Source organism: Hippopotamus amphibius, chromosome 16 (genome assembly GCF_030028045.1).
Source record: "Hippopotamus amphibius kiboko isolate mHipAmp2 chromosome 16, mHipAmp2.hap2, whole genome shotgun sequence".
Classification (NCBI taxonomy): domain Eukaryota; kingdom Metazoa; phylum Chordata; class Mammalia; order Artiodactyla; family Hippopotamidae; genus Hippopotamus; species Hippopotamus amphibius.
Window position 1 is genome coordinate 7259465 of NC_080201.1, and position 17439 is coordinate 7276903.

Below are 17439 nucleotides of genomic sequence, written 5' to 3' on the forward strand. Positions count from 1 at the left end.
TGTCTTAAATAGAAAAAGTTCTAAGATCTGGAGATGTAAATTTTTCATTTCTCTTTCCCATCTACTCTCCACTTGTCTATTGACTATAAACATCAAATTGGAAACTTCTTCCATTGTACTGTTGTGAGAGAAAAAATATATATACACTCAAAGAGATGAGTAGGCCCCTCTGAGACATCTGAAAGAAATGACCACCTGCATTTTCAGGTGCCTGTACCAACTGTGCAATGAGATGACCTTTTACATCTCAAGCCATGGATGTTACAAAGATAATCAGATGGAAAAAAAAATTTTTTTTAAATCCTCTATGCTTGTTACATTAAAAAAAAAAAAGACACACTTCCTATTGCTTTGGCGTAAGGACCCATGATGTAGCCTGCACACTGATGTGTGATCTTGTTCTTCATACCAAATGAGTTGGTGGAGCTGGGAATAAATATCTTAGGGCACAGCTTGCATTATGGTGCAGTGGTTTGTAACAAAACAATAACAACAGAACACTGACATTATGGAAACCAGCCAAGATCTGGAGCTTGGAGTAGACCACTGTGAGCCAGTCAGCATCCCAAACATTGGCAAATAGAACAGAGCTTAAGAGGAGTTGATTTGTGAATCAGACCAGAGGGCAAGTTCTGCTACTGCCACCTAGTAACTGCTTAAGCCATAAAATGCCTTCCTCATTTCACTCCTGGGATAGTTAGTTAACCTTTCTGAGCCTCCAGCTCTCCAACTACAAAGTGAGTATAATATCTACCAGAAGGAGTTTGGAGAAGATTACAAAGATAATATCTGCACAGTCCCAGGCACATAACAAGGGATCAATAAACGGTTATGATTTACTCAGAGGAAAATGGGGCACAACAGCCCTTGCAAGCCACTACACAGCTGTGCGGACACCCCCCAACTTTATAAATGAGAATCTCAGTGCAACATTTGGGTCTCCCAAACACACACACGCACACACACACTTCGAGGTACTCATCCTGTAATACCAAAGGTGTGGAGATTGAGGTGTTTTTCACTCCCGTGTTTCTTTGCTGTTTCATGCCCACTTCATAAAATCTGTGTTAAAGGCGAGGTCTTTCCCCGAACCTAATTATTTCCTGCCTCCTTTTATTGGGTGGACACGTCTTCTGCTTAAGTAAGGAACTGACCATGCTGGGTCTCAACTCTCTGCCTTTTGCTTGCTCCTGCAGTACCTCTCGCAGTCCAGACTCCACCAAGAAGCCATTCCTGACCCTTGAACAAGTCCTTGCCCCTCTATGAATTATATGATTGTCTGTCCCCTCTTTGGGGACCGTGGGCCTTTTGGGATCTGTAAAGTAATAAAGTGGGTTCCTGGGCTGTTTTCACTATTTCAAAAAGCCAAAGAGAAACTGCATTTGTGTCAGCGCGCCTTTGGCCAATGCCCAACAACCATCTTTGACTGGAATGATTGGACCTACTATGAATCCTGCTCTGGGTGACCTTGATCCTCTGTAGAAGGCTGGGACCGCACCTTTTAACAGGATTGGGAGCACCCTGCTTTCCCCAGGGCCCAAGGGCACTGGAATGCGCTGGCCCAGCAGTACCAGCCCTGCCTGCAGCCCTTCTCACCGCCCAGGTGGGTGGAGGAGAAAAGACGGGATGACCGAGCGCTTTCACTCGCCCAGAAGCAACGCCTGGAGGCGTGGCTCCACCCCTCCCGGGAGGCCCCGCCCCCGCCCCTGTCCGGCCCGCCCCCGCCCCTGTCCGGCCCGCCCCCGCCCCTGTCCGGCCCGCCCCCGCCCCTGTCCGGCCCGCCCCCGCCCCTGTCCGGCCCGCCCCCCTCCCCGTATAGCCGTACTAGTCCCCGCCCCTCGCCACCGCCCCTTCCGGGCCACAGGGCCTTCCGAGTGTCCCCGCCCCTCCCGCGTGCCCGCTCGATCAGGCCCCGCCCCTCCCGGGGCCCTGCCCCCGCGCCCCGGCCCAGCCTGCTCGCTCCGGCTTGCTCCGGCCCGGGGCCGCCCCCGCCCGCCCTCACCGGCCGGGGTGCTCTCGGTGCTGCGCGGAGACCCTCCGCATCCCTGCGAATATGGCGCTGCGAGCGGCGCGAAGCGTGCGGGCTGCGGTGTACAGCCTGCGCGCCATCTCTGCGCCCAACGCGCCCTGCCCGCCGCGGCCCTGGGGACTGCGGGCCGGCGCCGTCCGGGCGCTGCGCACCGGCCCCGCTCTGCTCTCGGGTAAGTGCGGGCGGGCACGTGGGGCGAGCCGGGCTGCCTCGGGGGAAGGGCCGGGGCCGCGAGCCTTACCTCGGCTCCCCGTCGCGGGCCGCCCGGGTCACTGAGGCGACCCTTTCGCACGCTTTTCGTTGCCGGGACCCCGTGTTGCGAGGCCGCTGCTCCCTCTCTGAGTGGCTTGGACGACCCCGCAGCCTTTGTCCTGCGGGTCGGGAGCCGGGGGGAGGGGGAGGGGAGGCCTGGAGCACACGCGCGGCCGCCGCGTTCCGGCTGCTGGAGACCCGGGCGAGCGTCGCCGAGCTCCTTCCTGACCTTAGGTTTCTTGCATTTTTGAGCATCGCGGAACCTAAGAGTGAAGACACATAGTAGGCTTGGCTTTGCTACACGGGTCGTCACTGTGAGTTCTGAAGTAAAAGTCAAGCAGGAGCATGTATTGAAGTTTAAAGCCTTGGGGCTAGATTTTTAACAGCTAAAGCTAGCATAACTTTGGAGACAGGTTCTTCCTAAAGAAGTGAGATCGTCTCCTGGACTCCACAGAAGACGTTCTGCCGAAGTCTGTGTTGAGTCGTGAAGGTGCGTTGGGCTGAAACAAGCGTCACTTAACGCTGACTTGAAGTACCGGACTTGAAGTAACTGGGGGATCTGCCCGTAAATGTCCTGGCCATCCGTGCCACTTTAGCACACGTTATCGCAGAGGAAAAACCGTTTTACCTCATGCACCAATACTTGAGCCACTGACGGCACCTGCGGGAACTCAGGCTTCTTGCTTATGGAGCACAGGTCTGTGGTGGCTGTTGTCTCATTAAGTTCGTTGTTTTAAAAACCTGTTTGGGACTAGAAAAGTTGATAAATTTAGTCCAAAGTCAAACAAAATGAAGCTTATCTCCCCCCGCACCCCATTATAATCTCTCAGCTCTGTTGGTGCCACATATCAATACATTTCTAATTTGAATATAAGGAAAGAGCATTTCTCAGATAAGAATTGAATTTCAAGCCTATGTCTTTTGGTTATTAAGTGTTACACTATCACTATATAGCTTTTTGTATTTTCCTGTTATCTAGTTAAATATTGCCCAAGATAGCAATACCCATGATCTGGTTGAACACCTACGTTTTTAATACTAAAGAGACCCAGTTGCAAATTTTGGCTCTGCCACTTATGAGCTGTGACATCTTGGATAGTCACTTAACTTCTCTCCCTCATCAGAAAAACGGAAATGATAATCCCTATTTTAGGACTTGTTGGGTGAATTGAAATAACTGTAACTCCTGTACATATAGCTTGATACATAGTAAATACTTGATAAATGTTACTTATTAAACATTAGTGTATAGAATCAATTACATAGCAGAAAATTGACCAAGTGTTAATGTATTTTGACTCAGTGACTTTGAAGGGAGGAAAATGCAAACTTTTCATAAATTACTCAAAACACCTAATTTTCTGGGGGCCAAAACCCATGTTTTTCAAGACTCAGAAGAAAAGTAATTATTTACCTAATCTGTTCACTTTTTTCCTGTTGGGCCAAGGGTTAAAGGAGAATTGTCTTTTGCCTAAATTGCATGGCCTAGTACAAAGACTTAATGGCCTTTGAAGTCAAGTGGACGTACCTGCAAAAAAAAAAAAAAAAAAGTGGCCGTACCGGCATCTAGCTTAGTAACGTTGCTGCCTTTTCCTCTAAACTTGTGATTGCTCAGTTGCTGAATTGAATGTGAGAGCACCCTTACTCCTAAGATTATCTTTACAGTTAGGCAGGATGGCAAGACCAAAGTCAGGACAGTAATTTCAGAGAAGTCATATGTTTATGGTTGTCCAGTCCTTACTTTAAAAAGGTATATTAGATTTAAACAGCCAGTTTTAGAGTTGTAACAGAATGTTAGGGAGAATTGAGTCCTGTAGCCAAATAATTATATAGTAGATGTTTTGCTGAGAATCCTCTAAACTTTAAAGAAAAAAATTTACTTCACTCTAACTTTTGAGTGCCTACTATATGCCAAGCACTGTTTAGAACTGGGAATACAAATGAGATAAACCCTACTCTTGCTTGCTTTACTTGGTCTACTGCCTGGGGGAAACTGACAAAAGGGCTATATCTGTAGCATGTTAAGTGCTGTGAGTGTGTTGGGGGGACAGAGTGGGAGAGTGGGGCAGAGTTTGTTGGATGGAGCAGGTTGGATGGCCCAGGAACCCAGGCTTGGAGGGCTACATAAGGCTTCTGGTAAGGTGGTAGGGAGAGTGGGTTGCAGTCAGAACACAAAGTACAAACCTTAACCTTAGGGAAACAACACATTGACCTGAAGCATTCAGTAATTTGAAGGGGAGTGAAGCAAAGCAAGTTACTTTGACAGATTTTACAACCTCTTCCACTGAGGAGCATGACATTAAAGTTTTTAATGATTGGGGGAAAAGAAATACTCATGTGCATTCTGCTGTGATCAGAGCTGTGTAGTCAAGGCAGTTTAATGTTTTAAGTATAATTATCTTTTGGGTAAGGGGTAAGAGTAAACCAGCAATGCTTATTTTAAAACAGTATTGATGAGCCATTTTCTTAATAACTTCCGATGTATTATTTTTTTGAAAAATACTACTTCACTTCAGAATGTGGTATATATTTAAGAAGATAAGTTTTTTTTTTTTAATGTATTGTTTTAAGCAAGTACTTTTGACATTAAATCCTAAGTAATTCTTTTCATGTCACTTGAACTTTGGTAGGTCTTTCTTCCAGGAATGCTTGAGTAGATTGGCCATCCATGTATTTGAGGAGGAGCAGCTCATAAAGCCAAGGGCTAACCTGTCCAATGAATGTCAAGCAGAGCTTGCCTTTCTATCAGTTAATGTCTTAGCTCTGAGGTGACTATTGAGTTCTGATAGTATAGTTTGCTTCTTTAAATGACGGTAGCCACTTTCCTCAAGGGCAGACTTGAATTCAGTTAAAGTGGAATCAGGAACTTTGTCAAGCTATAATTGTTCCCGGTCAGTTTTATTCCTGTTAAGATTCCACACAGTTCTATCCTAAAGAGGCATATTATTTTTTAGGTTTATGAGTAGTCTTTATGCTCCTCCCAAAACGTCACCGCTCTTTCTTCAGATGGACAGACTTCTTTTTGTAAGATAGACCAGTAATAGATAAGTATACATTTGAAATGTGCTCCAGAATTTGTGTGTGTGATTTAGACTGAGTAATGTTAAGCGCAAATAATCAGATTTCCAAAAGATGCAAAAGTGTTCACATCAGGCCATCTTTGCCTAAATGATACTACTATTGAGATGTGTCTTTTCACATGATCTGTTTTGTCCTGGGCAGTAAGTATACTGTTGAATGGCAATGCCGGTAAGTCAAACACAAATACTGGAAAGGTCTTGCCTTTTACAGCACTGATATGAAAAAAAATGCTTTTTAAGAAGTGATGCCACTGCTTTTCTGAAATATTGGTCTTCTATTTTAGTGCGTAAATTCACAGACAAACATGAATGGGTAACAACAGAAAACGGTGTTGGAACAGTGGGAATCAGCAATTTTGCACAGGTATTGGATTGTCTTGAAATATTTAAATCAGTCTGCTTTCACCTAAATTAAATTCTCTTTACCTTTTAAAAATTGTTTATTCTGCCCCTTAGTATTTTGGGCCCTTTAAAGGCCTTTAGAAGAACATCAGTCATACGTGGAAAAAGTAAAACATGGTTTAGTTAGGGCAGTGTATAGTGTTTTAAGAGATATTATTGAAAGGTTAACACTTAAAATTAAAAATTAAATTCGAAAGAAATGTTTTCATATTGGGACAGTTAAGGAAAGAAGCAGAGCAAGCGAAAGGGCAGGAGTGTTGACAGTGTTTTCTGGGTAACAGTGATATACACATGACCTAGGGACTTGAAGAGGGAACACCTGGATTGGCACAGATTACACAAAGATAAACCTTTTATGTAGAGTTTGTCTCTACTGATTCCCTTATTGCTGCTGACCTCATATTGAGATATTGTGTAAAAGAAAACTTGAGAAGCCAAATAGCAGCTTGGGTCAGTGATTTTCAGCTGGATCTCTGGGTGAGGTGGGGAGAGGGGGCAGGGGGATGTTAACTGATGGGAGTATATAGTATTCTTCAGAAATGTTGGGATCTCAGGTACTGAGGATCAGTGACTACTATATCTTCATTGGCACATCTGTGTATCTACTGAGGCCCAGTATAGAATGCTTTGTGAAATAATTGCATTAAGTATTGTCCTCCCCTCCTGGAGTTTATGAGGGGGAATCAACTACATGGAAACGACATACAAAACGTTATGTGATGGATGACCTGAGTAGTACGAGGGGTTGTAACCCTCTCACCTGATGCAGAGATCACTACTTATTAGTCAGCAAATGCAGTAGGGGAAATGGCCTCAGTAAAACTGCAGAGGTGGAAAAGCACAAAGTGTGTTCTTAGGGGAGCTAGTAATCTTTTAGGGGGCATATGGTTTGTGACAGGTGTCACTGCCATCTGTGGGAAACCCAGCTGGTCGCCTGTTTTCTTGCAGGTCCTGAGGTAAGAATAATTTTGCATTTTTAAAGGGTTATAAGAAAAACCAAAGAATTTGGCCCCTCAAGTGTAAAGTATGTACTGTTTGAATTAGAGGGATTCAGTGTTCGCTTGTTCCTATTTTCTAGGTTTAATTTGATGTCTTAGAGGTTTGGTTTTTTGTCTTTGTTTTTTAAAGGAAGCTTTGGGAGATGTTGTTTACTGTAGTCTGCCTGAAGTTGGGACAAAATTGAACAAACAAGGTGAGTGTTTTTCTCATCTTGGTATGTCATGATTCGTGCCATGAAGTTTCTTTATCTTGGATAGGAACTTGTTTGTACCCAGGATCATTTTAGAGTACTTTTTCATCAAGTAACAGGAAACTTAAATAAGAGTAGTTTAACCAACAGGGGTTTATTATATCTCATACAAGCAATCTAGGAAACAGGTGGATACAGGATTGACTCAGTGGCTCAGGGAAGATTATCAAGGACACAACCTCTTGGGTCCTTTTTCTGCCTCAGCATATCAGAGGTCACAGAATGGCAGCAGAACCTTCAAGCATGATGTTCTCACATGACAGTATCCAAAAGTAGAGGAGAAGGACAGGCTCTCTTCTCTCTTTATTGGGAAAGAATATCTCAACCAGAAACCTCTCAGTTCACCTTTGCTTTGATCAGTTTAGCCACGTCTGGGTCGTATTGCCGTCTCTAGCTGTAAGGAATGATGGTGAGAACAGAGAGCATTTTCAGACATTAATGTAAGGTAGGAAGTAGAGGGAAATGGCTCTTAGCCCCCGCTGCCATACGTTGATGTAGTATAATATAGCTGAGGTCTCTTAAGTTTAAAAAATAAAATCTGTTTTTTTTGGAGGCAGTAAAGAATATCAGGATAGAACATGGGCTCATGAGTATCTGTTTTCTAAATATCTTTGACAAGATCAGCCATATCTTTTTCTGCTTAAACTTCCCCTATCATTTATCTTGTTTAAACTTTTTTTTTTCTGTACATCAGTTGTTTTCTTTAATCATGTTCTATTTACTATGTATGCACTCTGATGTTCTCAAGCCAATCAGAAATTTCTGAACATCTCTTGGAGCATAAACCTACTTTTTGTGCTTAATTTTTAAAATTCTATTAATATAAATGTTAAGTAATATCCTTAAATTAATGAATGCCTTCTTTAAACTTTCTGCTAAAGGTGTTTTTGAAATTGATATAAAATTTACATACAGTGAAAATGCATGGATCTTAATTGTATAATTCAGATTTTTGACAGCTGTGTTTACACAGTGTAAACCTTACCTTTCTCAATAGACAGCCTCTTTGATTTCTGTCACCATAGATTAGTTTTGCCTATTCTTTAACTTTATTTAAAAGGAATCAGACAACATGTATTAGTCTGGCTTCATTTGTCTAATGTCATGATTTTGAGATTCATTCATATTAAGCGATCAGTAGTTTGCTTTTTTATACTGGAAAGTCCCATTGTGTTTGCCGAAGTGGTTGTACCATTTTACATTCTTACCAACAGTTACGAGAGAGTTCCAGGTGCTGCATATCTCATTGTGGTTTTAACTTGCATTTCCCTAGTGACAGATTATTCACCTTTTCATGTGCTTTTTGCCACTCATCTTTTTTCATGAAGTCTCTAGTGTTTTATTTGGGTTATCTTTCTACCATTGATTTTTAGGCATCATTGATAAATTCTACATACAAATCCTTTTTCAGATATGTATTTTATGAATATTTTGTCATATTTATGTATAAAACATTGTGTCTTCTCTAAGAAATCTTTGTCCATCTTCATAGTTCCCAGACCACATACCCCAGAGTGTCATAAGGTGCTGTGGGATATTTTTATTTTTTAACAGTTGTACACAGCACAAACTAATAATAAAGGAGTTAACAATTTCAGTTTGGATCTTACTATATTACTTTGGATAATAGTGTATCTTTGAAGCAAGTACTGCACAATTGGCATGGAACATCAGGTAGGGCAATGGTTGATGTGACCTGATTCTCTGATGGAGAACTTATACGGTATGCAACAGACACATGTATATTTATAAATTGTAATTAAAAATGAAAATTCTTTTGTTCAATTTATGTGTATTAATCTTTTCAAACTGCTACTCAGTTGTTAGGATATAAAAACTTTGTAAGTAGTTTGGACCTAACCTCTTAATAAATTGAAAGATTAGGTATTTGTTTTGGTCTGGAGATTACCACAAAACCTTACTGAGACACTAAGGGCACTGTGAACTGAGAAAGTGAGCAACTCTGGTCCATATCAAGGTTCGCAGAGATATAATATTTCATCATTAGGTATGATATTTAGCTGTAGGGTTTTTCATAGGTGCCCATTATCAGATGAAGCAGTTCTGTTCTATGTCTAGCTTGCTGAGAATTATCATTTGTATGCTGAATTTTTGTCAAATTCATTTTCTTCATCTATTGACATGGTCGAAGGGTTTTGTTAATGTGATGAATGGTAATTCATTTTTGAATGTTTAACCAGCCTTGCATTCTTGGTAGTCATGATACAAAAATTATCTCTAAAAACATACTGCTGGATTTGATTTGCTGATTTGTACATTATGTTCATGAGAGAGATTGGTCATTTCTTATAATGGCCTTGTCAACTTTTGGAATCTGTTATATAGACCTCACAGAATAAGTTTAGAAACGTTCCCACTTCTTTTCTTTTTCTGAAAGAATGTGCAAGATTAGTGTTGTTTCTTCTTTAAATGTTTGATAGAATTAACTGGTGGAATATGAGCCAGATTTCTTTGTAGGAAGGTTTTTGATACAAATTTAATTTCTTTAATATATATTCAGATTTTCTGTTATCTTACACTGGTTTTGAGAAACTTTTCCTTTTCATGTTATATTCAGCATAAAGATGCTCATATTTTTCATTTATTATCGTTTTATATCCATACAATCTGTAGTAAGGACTCCTTTTTCATTCCTTCATATTTGTGGTAATTTTCTCAGTCAGTCTTGCTAGCTCTTTATCAATGTTATCAATCTTTTGAAAGAACCAAATTACTATGTTAAATTTTCTCTTATTTTCCATTTCATTTGTTCTTTCATATCTTTATTTTCTTCCTCTAACTTACTTAGATTTAATTTGCTTTTTCTAGCTTCTGGAAACTTGTGGTTTTGTTGGGTTTCAGGATTTTTTACTTGACTTTTTTATCCATACTGTAAAATGCTGTCTCCCTTGCAGTGAGTAGCGGCTGGAATCTTAGTTTGATTCTTTTAGCCTTATCTAGGACAGTTGGAGTCTTCCCTCTGCACATATGATTCAGGGATCATTCAGAGACCTGGACAGAATTTAAACACAGAATTTGGGGCTCTCCTTTTAGTCTATCCTTATTGAGATTTCCCAGCTCACTCTTCAATAGCTATGGTGTAACACCTAAAGATATTACTTCCTTCTAAGCACTATTTTAGCTCTACCCCCACAAACTGGTATGTTGTATTCACAGTCAGTTCAGATCTTTGTAGGAAGGTTTTGTCCTATAGGTGAGGAGGGCTGTGTTAATTTTTGATCTTTTTTTTTTTTACTCTGTTCTTCAGATTGGTTAATTTCAGATGATCTTTCTTCATGTTCACTGACCCTTTCTTCTTCAGTATCCAGTCTACTGTTGATGCTGTTTAGTAAATGTTTTATTTTAGATATTATGCTTTCCAGTTCTAGAATGTCCATTTTAAAAATTATTTCTTTGCAAGTATTTCCCCTTATATTCACTGTTTTTTTGTTTGTTTGTTTTCATGTTTGAACATATTTATAGTAGCTATTTGAAGGTTCTCTGCTAATTCCAACATGTGGTTCTATGGATCATATTGACTACTTTTTCTATAAACTATGGCTCTTTTCTTTCTAGAATTTCAATTGTCAATTTCCAGGCACCTTGGCAGCCCCACACTCCATCCTCTGACCCCTTGAGCAAATAAGACTATGGTTTTCTACTTGGGTTCTAGTTACATTGTGCTTTTTGGATGGGGCAGTCTTGTCAGGCTACAAACTGTGTAAATGAAGATCTGACATGATAAAACCTATGGTTTTATTAAAGATATTTAGAACTTTCTATCATGACTATATTAGAGGTGATCATTTCTCCATATTTTGTGTTTTGGGGTCACTAACTTAACATTTAATATTTTCTTTAATTTTCTCAATATAGAGGAATTTGGTGCTTTGGAAAGTGTGAAAGCTGCTAGTGAACTCTATTCTCCTCTATCAGGAGAAGTAACTGAAATTAATGAAGCTCTAGCAGAAAATCCAGGACTTGTCAACAAATCTTGTTATGAAGATGGTAAGTTGTTGCTAGAAATATTTTTAAGGATTGTTTGCTACAGTTAACATTTAATCTAGAATTTAAAGCAGTCTTTAGCTGATTGTGACTTCTTTTTGCACTTCTTGGTACTAAATAGAGTGCTTTAAAAAGGGAAAACAGTTAAGCTGATTGTTTAAGATCTCTGTCAATAAAAGCATTGCCTTATTTTATACAGTTCTTAGTGTCATAGTTGTAGACTCATTGTAAACACTTCAAAGTATTTACCTCTTCAGTCATAAAGCATCTAATCACATTGTATGATGTAGGTGGTAATAGAATAACATTTATTACATTAATTTTCAGTTGTCTCATATTTTTATCTTTAATAATGTAGTAAGGTAAGCTAGCAGCAATTTTTTCCACTTTGTAGATGAAGTGAGGCCCCAAAGGATTTCTCTGCTAAGGTACACAGCCAACAAAATGCAAAACTAGCATTAGGGTGTAGTTCTGTTTCCTATCACCTACTTCTTCTCTCTACTAATGCTTTCCACTGCCATTAATCTCAGTAATTACAGTGTTGGTGTTTCTTTTGTTAAAGATATGCCTGACCTTGTATATTTGGATCCCTGTGTGAAGTCATTGGTGCTTATTACAGCCTAAGAGTTCTTAATCCATGATGGTAGAATTTCTTCAGATTCTTTTCAGTTGATGTGTAAGGAATATTAATTTAATTCTTAAGGCTAAAATTTAAAGCTCTTTGAACAAATAATGAGTGATTTATATAAAGAATACTAGGTTAATTTTGAGGCACTCAAAATTTACATTTTGAATGAATTTGACTTTCTCTTTAAAAAGGTGATTTGGAATATAAGTTACTTTTTTTTTGGTTGCAGGTTGGCTGATCAAGATGACACTCAGTAACCCTTCAGAACTAGATGAACTAATGAGTGAAGAAGCATATGAGAAATACATAAAATCTATTGAGGAATGAAAATGGAACTGCTAAATAAACTAGTTTGAAACAACTTAATCTAGCATAGTTGTCTTAAATTAGTGGTGGATAGATTTTTAAAAAGCAACTTTTAGCAAAAGAAACTACTTGCAATAATGTTTCCTAAAGAAAATTACCCCTTAACTTCCTAATGATTTGAGATAAACACTATGCATCTTTTTCACAGCAACCTATGATTTTTAGGCTAGGCTCCAGTTATAATATTCAGAATTCCTGAAATTATCTGTGGTAAAACTAGTTATAAAAATTATGTAATTTAAGGATAACAGTGTTATCTTAAGCCTTATGTATAATATTGTAACTTGCTTACAGCCATCCCTGGATTTGGGTCAAAATACTCAGTGATCTTCCCACTGGAAATAACTGGCAGTGGAGAAGAGTTTGTTAGTTGTATAGTGTCCGATGACGAACATTACTATCTTAATTTTACAATATACTGTGTTTGCTGGTGCTATTTTTATACAGTGAAGCAACAGCCTTGCAGGAAAATAAACAGTTTAATAATAAAATCTTTACCTTCATAATTAACCATGTTTTTTGTTTTGCTGTTAATATTTCATTTAGTGATTCTGCTGGTATTTGTAAAGATGCTAATTTTAATTTATGGAAAGTTATTTTTTTTTTAAAGAATTTTAAGCCCTAACAAAAGTTCCAAGAAAATGTTTCCTTTTAGTCACAGATCTGGCTTTTCTTAAGCAGAGATCTAATTGCCTGATAGCATCAAGTACTATTTTTTTGGTCATCTTTAATATAATGAAAAAGAAATCACTGACTGTTTTTCTATCATGCTAAGTTAGAAGATGATAGGAGTAAAAACAAGGAAAGGTGAAATTTTGACATCCTTAAGAAAGCTAAACCACATTCACATAAGGTTTCTACTTAAGTAATGGGAATAGAAGTGGACACAGTGGCCAACATAGCATACTTTCTAATTGAGCCAACAATAGTACTGTAGTATGCTGATATGGGGATGGGGGTAGTACATATATAAGTGCACACAGATACACACACAGCAGGAACAAACTCCTACCATTTTTCCAGTTACTAGAGGAAAAAGGAAGTATTTAGACACTATCTTCTGATAAAGAGCAAACACAAGAATCTCGAGTATGTAGGTAGATAAATAACATACAAGTCCTTCCTATTCCTCTGCAGAAAGAATGCATTCTTTCTAGGACTGTGCCAGTGGCCATATCACTGCTGAGCTGTGTCTGTTATTAATCAGGTTAATTAACTTGACTATCTGCTTTGGAAATAGAAAGGAGTGAGTAATAATTGCTCATCTAAAAATCTAAATAATTAAATCTTGTTTTAAAGGTACTTTCATGTATTACCTTCTTTGTTCTTTACAACAATAGCCAGAGTAGGTAGGGCATATCCATAACTACCACCATTTCACAGATAAGGTGATGGAGAGGATAAGAGCTGGGCAGTTATGGTTAGGATTTTCACACTCCCTGGCTCACTCTTCATCAGTTCCTTAGCAAATGTAAGTTACTATAAAAATACTTAAGGAAATTCCCTGGTGGTCCAGTGGTTAGGATTCAGTGCTTTCATTGCCAGGGCCCAGGTTCAATCCCTGGTCAGGGAAGTAAGATCCCACAAGATGCGTTACATGGTCAAAAAATATATATATATTTAAATGGGAATCTGGGTGGTTGGGGGAGGATCAAAGAGCAGAACTTTACGACAACCTGCTCTTTTTCACTGTTTAAAATATAGAGCCAATTCAACCCTCATTTCTATTATAGTGCTGCTGAAAATAATAGGTGTTGAATGGCCCTTCAAATGGACTAAATCAACAGAATTCAATTTCTCAGACCTCATATTCTTTTGAATGGTTTTGGTCTTAATAGAAAAGCTTAATAATAAGTTTTGAATAATACTGTCTAATAATTTAAAATTCAAGAAATGGAACAGGTAACCCTGGAAGTGTTTAAAAAATTTTTTCACATCACCTCCCAGATAAAGAAGTTGACAGCATTAAGTTTTAATACAGAAACCACTAGAGGGCTCTGTATAGGCATGCTAGTATGAAAATGAGGCTGGTATTTCAGATCAACTCTCAAGCAAATCAATTTATGAGTTTTTCTGAATTTCTGCAACTTTTCTGGGGCTGCTAAAATGTCAGAGTACCACCCACCTTCAGTTTTTAAAATTATGTTAACTATAACTGCCTTCATTACTTCTCAACAATCACTGTATTATTTTAGACCTAATCATGCATCTTTCTCAGTGGTTACATTCTTTTTTCTTCCCAGCAACATGGCTTTAGTATTGACCACCTATCCCCATCAGTCTCCCCCCTCCCCCTTTTAAATAGACATTTTTAGAGAATAGATTTAGGTTCAAAATTGAGCAGCCCCCATCTTGGTGTTTTAAAAACACCCCTTTGCCAACTCTGAGATCTTATTCTATTAGAGCTTTTGTATCTGGATTCCATCTCTGGCTTTTTATAAACATGATTAGCCAAACACATTTCTGTTCAGTCATGCTATCAGGCTTTTACCTGCTAAGTTTCAACAGTGATTACAAGCCCAGTTAAAATAGGTATGCAGGCACAATTAGCGTGAAGCAAATCATGTGCCAGATCTTCCAACCTCACATGTACTTAGGAGAACATGCTTTCAGTCAAGAAGTTTAATAGTCACTAAATCTTAGTTAAGACTTTGGTATACTTCCCAGAAACAGAACATAGCTTTAATGACTTGGCTAACAAATCCTGCTAGTTGGGTGGTTTTAAATTTTCTGCCTTCCTAACCAAACTGTGAGCTGATAATTAAAAAAAATTTTGTTGCTTACTATGTGATTTCTGGTGTGGAAAGGAGTTTAAAAAGTTGAGACATTGTAATGACAAAACCTCTTTCATGTGCATCTTCCTGTGAACAAGGTATCTCACTCAGCTTACATCTGAAAAAAAAATGAATAAAATTGGGACTGAATCTGTCTCATTCTGGCAATATGTAATATTTACCCATAGATACATGAATTAGCAAGAGGGGAGGAACAGCCCCATCTCTTTCATTCTATAGACTTCCAGTAACATTCTTTTGTTTACTATTTATAAACGCATGAAATATATTCCTGTTGTTTGCCAAGTGACTAGAAATAAAGGTAATTCTAAATCTGGAAACAAATTTAGCTTTACAGTCTTAGAATTTTTTGAATTTCATTTTCAAATTATATTTGTGTTGCACAGAAAAATGATAAGACTACTCAAAAGTTTTTGATCATATATGTCATATATATATCATATATATATTAGAATGAGATTCTGTGGAGAAAGTAGAATAAAATATGAATTTAAGGAGAAAGCAAAAAATTTTTCAATTTTTTAGTTTATTCATGTAATTTTTAAATAGATGTTTACGGGTATCAAATTGGTATTAAATTTAGATTTCTTTCAATGCTTTTAAGAGTGATGTGACATTTTAAAATGCCAACATTTATGATCACCTAGATGGTACATCCTTTAAAACTGACGATTGGGAATTTCCTGGTGGCCCAGTGGTTAGGATTCTGGGCTTTCACTGCCAGGGCCCAGGTTCAGTCGCTAGTTGGGGAACTGAGACGTCACAAGCAGCATGGCACAGCCAAAAAAAGAAAAAAAAATTATGATTCAAAATTTTATGTTTTAACACAAAAAAGTGGAGTAAGGTATGCAGTTTTGTACAATTCTTTTTAGAAGTATGCAGGTATACTATTAATTCCAGGTTGTGAAATACAAAAGATCCCACAATGTGTATTTTTAAGTAAAGAATACCTTAAAAAGTAATCAGTCATACTCTAGAAAAGTACTTTGTTCTAACGTCTCAGAATAATGTAATATATAGATCATTTAAAAATGGTCTTTCCAGGAGGCAGGCTCGGACGGCCCGCGGAGCTGCAGCCGCCCTTCTCTCCCTCCTTGCCGACGCCATGCTCCAGTTCCTGCTTGGATTTACTCTTGGCAACGTGGTGGGAATGTATCTGGCTCAGAACTATGACATACCAAACCTGGCTAAAAAGCTTGAAGAAATTAGAAAGGACGTGGATGCCAAGAAGAAACCCCCTAGTTCATGAGGCCGACTCCAGGACTGCCTTCTGGATAAACTGATTCTCCTGTTCTTGAGGGCCTCCTTTACCATCTGAACCAAAAGCTTTTGTTTTAATCTCCAGCCTCAGCAGTTTTCTTCTTTGCTAGACCCTGCATTGCCTTGCAGCACAAATGGAGCCACAAGTAAAGAACAGCCCATACTTTTCCAACATCCTCACTTCTTCCCTTCCTCCTTCCAGCCACTTGGGAGGTCCTGAGAATGGAATTATGGTGCTAGATTAGTAAACATGACCTTTAATGAGCAGTCTCTCCCTTATTCTTCAGGATTTCTACTGCCATTTTCAAAAGAAAAATTGATGAGTTTTGTATAGCTGATGAGATACAAATAATGCTGATTTCATAGTCTAGCAATTATGTTGAGTGTTTAAACAGTTGGTACTAAATAATGTTGTTTCAAAGTAGTAATTAAAGTGAAAATCTAGAAGCCAGTTTCTGGTAAATTATCCACTAATTTTATCTTGTTGTCAGGAAGCTTCATAGTTGCTAATTTAACCAATAAATCAATTTGCTGTTCATTAATCAAGAAACTGTTCTGAGAACCCTATCAGGAACTGGGGAATTTAAAAGTATTTAAAATAATGGCCTTTGTTCTCAGTGGAATTCATAGTCTAGCATGCATGTTTTTTCGTAATGTTACATTTGATCTGGTTCTGTTCTCTCGTAAGAATCATACTTATTTTATGGGATTAAAGGCACATTTGACATTACATGGTAGGTAAATGAGAAGTTGTCTATAAAGGAGATTTTGTCTTTTTAAATTTAAAAAATGTATTTACATTATAACTTTAAAGTGATTCTCATAAGAAGACTTTTGTGTTTTTTTCTGCAGCCACAAATTACTCTTGTAATTTTTCAGATGTATAATCAGTCCACAATTTTTTTTTAATGAAAAAAGTTTAAATACATAACTTTCCTCCTGGGTCAATACAAAAAAAAAAAAAAAAAGGTCTTTCCATAGAAGTGACAGGCTTTCTAATTAATACCATGCCGTCTATAAAAAAACAGTAATACCTATCCATAAGGCTTTTTATTTAAAAAAATTTTTTTTAAATGTGGACCATTTTAAAGTCTTTATTGAATCTGTTACAATATTGCTTCTGTTTTATGCTTTGGTTTTGCAGCCACAAGGCACGTGGGATCTTAGCTCCCAGACCAGGGATGGAACCCACACCCCCTGCATTGGAAAGCAAAGGTTTAATGGCTGGACCGCCAGGGAGGTCCCTCCAAATGGCTTTTAATCACAGTGGTATAAAAGGCTTATAATATTTTTTTTCCGGCAGAAACATTCACACTTTCTAAAGCAGAGAGCAGAAGGGCTTTGGAGCCATACCTGAGTTGGAATCTACCACG

General features: G+C 38.6%; 2 protein-coding genes across 2 annotated transcripts; both read left to right on the forward strand.

The window, feature by feature from the left end:
- Positions 1-1927: 1927 nt before the first annotated feature.
- On the forward strand, positions 1928-15650 carry GCSH (glycine cleavage system protein H). The gene is made up of 5 exons (XM_057711739.1): positions 1928-2201; positions 5646-5725; positions 6892-6955; positions 10889-11020; positions 11875-15650. The coding sequence occupies exons 1-5, from the start codon at positions 2054-2056 to the stop codon at positions 11970-11972; spliced, it is 522 nt and encodes a 173-aa protein (XP_057567722.1). The 5' UTR covers positions 1928-2053; the 3' UTR covers positions 11973-15650.
- Positions 15651-15854: 204 nt separating this feature from the next.
- LOC130838520 (short transmembrane mitochondrial protein 1) lies at positions 15855-16322 on the forward strand. Its single transcript, XM_057711740.1, has one exon. The coding sequence runs from the start codon at positions 15912-15914 to the stop codon at positions 16053-16055; it is 144 nt and encodes a 47-aa protein (XP_057567723.1). The 5' UTR covers positions 15855-15911; the 3' UTR covers positions 16056-16322.
- The last annotated feature ends 1117 nt before the right edge of the window (positions 16323-17439 follow it).